General features: G+C 45.2%; 1 protein-coding gene across 1 annotated transcript; it reads right to left on the bottom strand.

Annotated features, from left to right (window-relative positions):
- Positions 1-562: 562 nt before the first annotated feature.
- On the bottom strand, positions 563-5,195 carry SPTSSA (serine palmitoyltransferase small subunit A). The gene is made up of 2 exons (XM_063333341.1): positions 5,029-5,195; positions 563-1,811 (listed from the first exon to the last, which is right to left on the bottom strand). The coding sequence occupies exons 1-2, from the start codon at positions 5,129-5,131 to the stop codon at positions 1,708-1,710; spliced, it is 207 nt and encodes a 68-aa protein (XP_063189411.1). The 5' UTR covers positions 5,132-5,195; the 3' UTR covers positions 563-1,707.
- Between the last annotated feature and the right edge of the window lie 3,829 nt (positions 5,196-9,024).

The raw sequence follows: 9,024 nt of genomic DNA, 5'->3' as shown, positions 1-9,024 counted from the left end.
AAAGAGTATGTTAACTTATCGTTACCTCTTTATATATTTAAAATACTCACATACCACCCCGGATACATTAAAAAAACACCACCACCCCAAAAACCTACCTATGTTTAGATAACCAGTTATTAATAAGCGAAGGCACTAATTTAGTGGGAGACTCCTACCAACTTCAGTGAAGCGAGGGCTCACCTATGAAGTTCAAGGCTGTTTATAGCTCCCAAGACAACAACAGAGTTTTAACCAAATACACGTGAAGTTCTTAAATACAGGGGAAAAAAAACCAAAACAACGAAACACTCTATGCTCCTAAGTGTGCATTTGAGAAAATTAAATAAACCTAAAAGACAGTATCTTTATAGAACAATTTAGTTATACAGCTTAGGTGTAATTCCTGATTTCAGTAGAAGTTGCATAAGTGATATAACCGTACCTATTATTAGTAAGCCATTAAAAAAAAATCACAATTCTTTCGTCAAGTATCATTTTTCCCCTTTTGGAAAGTTCTGAGAAAAGCAAGCAGCATTCAGAAACACATTAACTTCTCAAAGAAAGCTTTGCATCAAAGCTCTGCTTTTAAACTTTTATTTTTTAAACAACAACAACAAAAAATCCTCCACTTAGGAAAGTTAAGTTGTCACCATCTTACATTTCAGAATACAAAACTGAAAAAAATCCCTATAAAAAAAAAAAGACAGGACTTCAGCCAAGTATTGAGCTACTTATTGCTGTAGATGTAACTCAAGTCCATTTAAACCCCTATGTTTTGGTCGTCTGTATCGAGAACATGTTTGGAACACTAGCAGCAATAGAAAACCCCTTTAAAACCTAGACATAGTTACATTGTTGAGTGAAAATCAGCAGAAACGATAACCATCGGAACGTAAGAAAGCATCCTGTAAAAGTACAATTGAATTGGTAGCTAGAAAAACAGGGTTGATTTAAAGTGCTATCCCAAAGCCTTACATGGGTCTATGTCAGTAAAGAAAAGTTCCTTTTCCACTAGATATAGCCCAGAACCACGGCAGTACTCCAAACATAACGAATGCAGTCTTCACTCTGCCTCAATGCCTCACCTCCCCCGCCCTCCTCCAACAAGTAGAATACAGAAACTTGAAATAATTGCTAATTTGAAACTCAGGCGATACGCACAAATATACTGTTGAACAAAGTTTGGACAACAAACAGTACACCTGAGTTCAGTCATACAAACTAACTTTTGTAAATAGCATTAGACGAATATATCCATGTCTCTAATATGAATCTAGATGTATTTTCTTACAAAACGCATTAATAGAAATATCCAGGCAAATACATACCATACAATAGCAAAAGCTTTAAGCCCCATTTAATAAGATGACTTTCCGATTAAAAATAGAAGGCAATTAAGATTTACTCAAAATTACAATTAAGAAAAGCTTTCACAGTGCAATATTGAAACTGTCACAAAGTTAAGAAAATACTGATATCAAAGTACAATCACAATGTTAAAGTAGACAAAACTACTATACAAGGGCATATCTTGTAAAATTAAAAGGAATGAACACAACATAGGGGACATCTCTCGTCCCTGCTCTACATATCTCGTTTCCTAGTCTTCAGAGTCATAATTGTGTCTTTCCGACATCGGTAGAAGTCTTGTTAAAACTAAGAGGTTCATTCTTCTTTGCGGACCAGATTTCAAAGCCCGATTACTTCTTGAAAATACGTTCTTCATCACTGCACAATTTCAAAGTAGTGCAATATTGCCATGATGTGCTGAGGCATGAACACGTAGCCCGTGTAGAGTGCCATTCCGACAATGGAAACTAGCATGGAATCTGAATTACAGTTGAGGAAAAAAAGCATTTGAAGTAGAAAGTGCATTAGCTATCATGTAACTATAGCACTAAAACTTTCCCGGTAAGTATCTTATAACATTACATTTTTAAATCAGACGGGGTCAACTGTATTCAGCAATTACAGCTATGGGAAGAACCAACTGAACACCAAAAACCAGAACACTGGTAGGAACGATCAGGTGAATTACAGAAGGATGCCTTGCAAGTTATCCACTGCCTTGTCATGCACACAAGAGGACAGGCCAAAGTACGGGAAGCACAAGGCAGGGAACAGAAAATGAGAATTGAGCACGTACAAGTTTTTACATGCATCTTCCTAGGTCTTCTGCAAGTCTTGCAGAAGCCAGCGCCGTTCAGCCAAGCAGAGAAAAGTCAACTATCACAAAAAACCAAACCAAACCCACAATAATATCGGTAGCTCTACTGAGTAAGAGCTCTTATTGGTGGATGACCTACTCATTTTTAAGCAGAGGTCTAAGCATTAGACGCTGACCTCAACTTCTTGGAATAGAATGACCTAATGAATTTAATTTATGATGCGCAAAACACATCTGGTACGAAAGTTGTGCTGTTAGCGTAATGAAGTCAGGAAACCTCAAATCCATTTCTAGCTGCCAGTGTCCTCTAGGCTCTAAGTCACCACATTATTTCATTAATTTTTCCACCTGCATGTCATGCTCAGACCCTTCCTCATGGGCCGGCAGCTCAATTTATGTGTTTCTTTATCCTAACTACCACCAAACAACAACAGGGTGAGTGAAAAAGCATTAGTAACATCGTGACATGCACCTTTCTAACTATTTCACTCACAAAGCCTCAGAGCATCAGCACAGCTTTGAGTCAAGTTGTGTACTTACACAGACGCTCATTAGTACTTTACTATAGCAGACCACCCTGCAAAACAAACTTCACATGAAGCTATGTGCTAAAAAACCTTAAGATGACCACTTTATTAGTTGAACTTCTAACAGGGACCTTTTATATAGAGAAGTGAGACGACAGCTTATAATGCATACGTACAACTGGACCTTTGTCAAGCTCTAGGGCTCTTTATCTACAGAAATTATGGCATCAGATTACTGAAAGATTATGCCAAAGTTTTGAATTTCTGAAATTCAAAAGTACTCAAAATTAATAATATGGTTTCACCCAACTACCTGCAGAGATTCAGTAAACTTAGACAGGAACACTATAAAAAGCACTGGAGATTAACAAGCACGATAACACTGGACAGCAGTACTCGGTTTCCACAGGTGAATCCAGAGGAGCTGCGCATGCTCTGCATCTTCAAGAAATCAAATCACCACAGCACGCGTGTAACAAATGCTCAACGACCAACTTCCCCGTGGCAGAGCAGAGGTATTAGCTGCGCTTATTAGAGCGTACTAGCTGCTTGGTGTATTTTTAGTCCCAGAAGATCATACAGTAAGAGATACTAAAATGAAGGTCAACTCATAAATCCACGTTTCCGTATCAGCGCTCCCTTCTGATTCTGGAGCACAAGTAGCAGCCAGACCAGCAGCAGAGACACACACCAGCAGCTCCCAAGGCTGCTGCGTCCGCGTGGCATCCGAACACCACCCGGCAGACCTGGCCCACCAACAGCGAAAGCACCCAGTTTGAGGACAAAAAACAGTTTTGCTGACCCGAGATCGCAAACGATATTTGTACCGCCCATGACATCTGTAAGTTAAGCAGCAATCACTTCACTACAATATGAGCATTTTATGAAAGCAAACATGCGCACACGCTCTCATTTACTTAACTGCTTTGCACAAGTTAAAAAGCTGCATGGTTAATACAAAAGAAAAAAAAAAGTACTTGTGACTAAAGTAACTGCAGGAAAAGCAAAGAAAGCGAAGATAGAAGTTTCCTCAGTTATACAGACATGGGATAACAGAGGAAGGTTATGTTAGCAAGGAACACAACATTTTGAAGATCCCCTACCTAAACAACTGTGCACTTTAAGTCTATAAATACTAGCAAAGAGGAATAGTAAGTTATCTCCACTTCTACTGACTTTACACAGGAAAAAAAATACCTCTGATTGCAGAGCTGTAACTTGGGCAACCACTTTTATATAACAAATGTGAGTTGCTTTATAAAACTGAATAGTATCTCAGTAAAAGCAGCTTCTCACAACTATTTACACCCTTCTCTTTGTTAGTGTTTTGGCTAATTTCTCTCTCTGCCTCTCAACATTAATTGGAGATGGCTCAGGGTCATTCATATGAGAAATCATTTTAAGTCAAGATCAAAACAGATACGCTTAAGAGAAAAATACCTGTGATACCATAACAACGCTTGAAAGAATATACTGTCTATATGAAAGGGATGGGTAAAGAAGCAAACCTATACGCAGTCTTTATACAGACGCCTTCACATAAGCATCTATCAAGTTCTTCCACTCCAGAAGAGCAAAGCAAACTTACCAGCTCACGGATTAAATACTCATCTACTAAAAACCCATGTGGCAAAGCACCATGCAAAGGTAAGCCTGCAAGGATTTGCAGCATGCACATTTGCTTTCCACTAGGCAAAAATACAAAAGCATTCACGAAAGACACCTGTGCTTAAGAGAAAGCTTGAGATGCCCGTGCAAAAGACAGGTGAAAGAACTACCACCACTCAACAGAAGAAAAATTACAGGAGAAATAACTTCAAGACAGGAATTTATGCCCGAGGAGACACAGGGACTAGACTGACAGACGCCCAGTGACGGGATGCGGCGTTCCAGTGTGAGGGCTATTCCCCAATTTGGGCGGCGCGTCCCTTTGTGAGGGCGAGGAGCTGTAGCCCCTGCCTGCGAGGAGGGGACCAGCCCCAGACCCGCTCCCGGGCGGAGGGTGCCGCTCCTCCGCCCGCCGCGGGCACCCGCCGCGCTCGGTGCCTCAGACCAGCCGCCCCCCGCCGCGGCCCGGCCCGGCCCGGCCCCGCTCCCCGGCCCGGCTCTCCTCCCGCCGCCCTCACCCCCAGAACGCCCCGCCGGCGCCCCACCGCCCTCAGCACGGCCAGGGCCCAACCGCCTCCCCGGCACCGTCTCGCCTGCCCGGCACCGCACCGCACGGGCGGCACAGCCGGCGGGGCCGACACACCCGCCCGCGGCCTCGGGGCAGCCCCGGAGGAGCCCCCGCAGGGGGACGGCAGCCCCCCGCGCCGCGCAGACAGACGCCAGGCCCGGCCGGCAGAAGGATACTGAAGACAGTGCGCTCCCAGGGCTCCAGCATGTAGAGCGCGGTGACCAGCAGGTACTGGTAGTACAGCCACGACATCCGCTTCCAGGCCGAGCCCAGCGCCATGTCGCGCCCCGCGCTCTCCCCACCCGCCCTGCGCCGGGCCCAGGCCGAGCGGAGACGGGGGCGGTGGCAGCCCGCGGCCCGCCCTCCCGCCGCCGGGACCGGCACCGGCCCCGCCCCGCGCCCGAGCGGCCGCCGCCCACCGAGATGGAGGCGCTGAGGCCTGAGGGCCAGGCGCGCACACGGGGCGCTGCGATCGCCACAGCCAGCCGCCCTCCGGCGGGGGCGCACAGCGGGAGAGCGGCTCCGTCCCGGAACGTTCTCGTCCAGCGGTGGGCCACGGCCTGTGCCCGAGCACGTTACATTGCACGGCTGGCAGTGAACCGGCAGCACACGGCCCGTCTGAGTGTCTCGGTTTGAGGACTAATTTCTCTTCTTATGCTTGGTAAAACTGCACTTGCAGAAGGCTCTAGTGTGTGAATTTGTGAAAATATTTACTTTATAGCCAGCTATGGTATGCAGGTTTCAAGGTCTGAGTGTTTTCGAGCTCGCCAGCTGCAGGGACGAGGAGGAGCGAGACCTGGGCGCTTGACCCCGGCTGGCCAACAGCATCATTTCGTACCATGAATGTCACATTCAGTATAAATTAGAAAGTTTTGCTGCGTAGTCTCCCTTGATGGCTGCGGTCCAGGGAACTCCTTGCCCTGGTGCTGGACCCCTGAGCCTTTCCCTTCCCAAAGCCACAGCGCTCGCAGTGTCCGACATTTGCTGTCCACAGCTCGGAATGGGCTGAGTATGATCCTGTATATTTTACATCGGTATTAGGATCAATGCTGGTTCTTTAGTGTTACTAAGGTTAATTATCTAGTCTTATTCTAGTAAATCTGCTTATATTTGAACCCACGTTTCCTTGTTTTTCCCCCAATTCCCCTTCCCGGGTGGGGAGGGGTCAGCGGGTGAGAGAATAATGGTCTAAATGGCAAGAAATTGTTGTGGGTTACTCAAACAATAATACTGAGTCATAGCTAGGAGACGGTGCTGCAGCCTATTTTCTCTCATCCTGTGTAATCTAAATCGATGTTCTGGGAATTACAGAAGACCTGAAGCCTGGCCCACGGGAAGTGGGGTGAAAATGTGCTGCAGGAGCCTTCGGTGCCTGCAGTGGTCAGAGAGTAAAGCCCACCCAAAACCATGTCCCAGATAAATGACAATCTTAACAGTGGACAACTCTGGGTAGGTTAATGGAAAAATAAAGAGGTGACAGATCAACTGTTTAACTGTTGCTAATTTTGCACTTTCCTAAGGCACTAGGGGACAGAAACCAGAGGGTGCGGGACACTCCTGCCCTGGCTGCTAATGGGCCTCAGATAAGGAGAAATTCCCAGAGGCTGGCCTGGGCCTGCACGATTAGAAAGGCTGTTGGCAGCCTTTACTGACAAGCGAGTTGAGAGCTCTTCCCAGCTGAAAGCCCGCTGGAAGGGGACATACGCAATCATCAGGCACCATGATGAAGCAGAGCATGAGGTGCAACCACTGGGCACGGGGGCCAGGCCACCAGCCAGGACTTCGCACACCAAGGGTGCACACCGTAGATTAGAAGCTGGTATCAACCCACTGGACTCACCCTGCTTGGTAAATCAGTTTGCAGTTGTGTCACTGAGCGGTGTGATTCTGTTCCGGCAGCCTACCTTCACCTGTGCTATTAGTACAATGAAAAATGAGGAAACACAGTCGCAGGAGGATGCACGTACTGAACTATTTACACAGATGCAAAATACAACTACAGTACCAGGAGATGACTGTGAAAAAGAAAACCAGGTGGCAGAGACAACTGCAGACTGGTTTGTGTGGCAGAATCTGAAAAGGGATTTAATTAAACCAGAGGACATTTAGACACACTTTATCTATAAAGATTTATTTCAGTAGAAGAAGAAATGAGAGCATTCACACAATTTACTCCCACACAACTGGCTACAGCAGCTGTTGTCCCTATCCAAGCCCACTGTTGCTTGTGGCAATTGCAGCTGGAGGAGTCCTGTGTTGGTGTTGCTTCTTGAAAAAGCGATGGGAATCATGAAAGCCTCCTTTCTATATAAATATGTACACAGCTCAAGGACAGGTGGGGTATTCAACGCAACTAAAGCATTGCTCCCATTCAAAGCTGCAAGAACGTTATCAATATGGGCCAAACGCGGCCCAGTCCTGCTTGCTCCTGGGCTTCCTAACCAGAAGCTCTGCCGTTCAAGTGATAAGGCAAGCAAGAAGCAGCAGCAAGCAAGTACCTGGGATGAGAGGAAAGGTAATGTCTAGAGACGTGCCAGCTTCAAAATCTCCCACTACATCTGCCCTAACCCACCAGGTGGTGCCCAGGCCCCTTACACCTTTTCAGTATGTTTTTTTTGCTTGTTAGCCCCTTAAGAAAATTGACAATATCCCTCTTTATAGAGTTTCCCCTCCTTCACCAGCTCCATTCTACCCCAGCTCAGGGACTGCCATCACCTATTGTTCCTCCTGCTACCACCAGCATGGACACTTGAGCCCTTGAACTACATTCCCGCATGCTCATGTTTCCAGTAGCTCAGTGCAAAGACCCTCAACCTGGCGCTACACAGAGCCTTCATGCTTCACCTGGAATGTGAAGATGGCTACATGGAGGCCAGTGTGCCCTACAACAGACTATAACCTCTATTGCACCTGCTCCTCCACACTTCTACGAGGAAGAAACAGTTCTTCGAACATTCAGAATTTTCCATGTACACCTCCTGGCTTATGGCAGACAGGAACAATTTATCCCACCTTAGATGATCCCATAGCTATCAATATGCAAGTCAGACGCTCCACCGATCAGTCCGACTCTAGGTAGCAAAGACAAGATTGAGATATTATCTCAGGCAGATCCCAAGCCTCAAAACAAGCATGGCTCAGTTTTGATCGTAGGTTGCACAGGCAGAGGAAGGCATACCATACCAGCCAACCAAGCGTTCGGCAGCTGCCTCGACAGTTCTCTACTTCATCAAGCAGAGGTTAGGCTTCTGCTGACTTGAAAATATTAAGTCAGTGCTCTCCTTATGTAATCCTAACACAAGAACCAACCTTTTTTTTTCCTTCTTACTCTCGTGTAACACAGTGTAGAAGGAGTGCGTGTCGGTTAGTAAAATACAGCACCAGGGATTACAAAAGTTAACCAAAGAATGACAAGATTTTATCATATCTAAGGCACAGAAGTATGTTCTTCAGGTTCCTACCTCCTAAGTTTAAGTATTTCTGACAATTCCTCAAAGCACATGTAACAAATTATTCCTAGTACTATTAAAAGAAAAAGCATAAAGATGAGATTTTTTTCAGACCCTTGTTCGAAGTGAAGTGTTAAAAAAAAAATAACTAGGCTATAAAGTGGGAGACGTTACTTACTAAAACAAAACAAGATTTCACCTCTTGGGAGCATGCCTGGAGGACGAGAGGGAAGGATCCATTGTTAACACTGCAGTGGCTTCATAGACTAAGCAAGAAGCCTAAATATTAAGTAGCAGAAGCCCTCTATGCCCCAAGAAGAAGCTGTAAACGTACTAAAGAAACACAAAAAGCATACAAACTAGCTCTATGGTCATAGATTCTTCTTAAAATGTGTCTTTGTAAGGAAAAGACAATAGAAAAAAAAAGTCCAGTATTTTCTTCATATACATATTTACATTTAAAACTCCTAACTGTATTGCTAACCATCAGTATGTTCACTTAAATGATCCATGCCAACAAACTCGATATAAGCTGATCTTCCCCTCGGTATAAGTTTCCATTTTTGAGATCTTAATGGGCCAAAAATCCACATACAAAGACAATTCCTTCTTTAGCAAACCGACCTGTGTGCAAATCTAGCGGAATACCAACCTAAAGAAGCCAAACATCCCAACTGTGAGTTCTTTACCACGTGCCACAGAAATGACCAATGCAACTATGGA

This window comes from Chroicocephalus ridibundus, chromosome 4 (assembly GCF_963924245.1).
Source record: "Chroicocephalus ridibundus chromosome 4, bChrRid1.1, whole genome shotgun sequence".
Lineage (NCBI taxonomy): Eukaryota > Metazoa > Chordata > Aves > Charadriiformes > Laridae > Chroicocephalus > Chroicocephalus ridibundus.
This window is presented reverse-complemented; position numbering and strand designations above follow the sequence as displayed.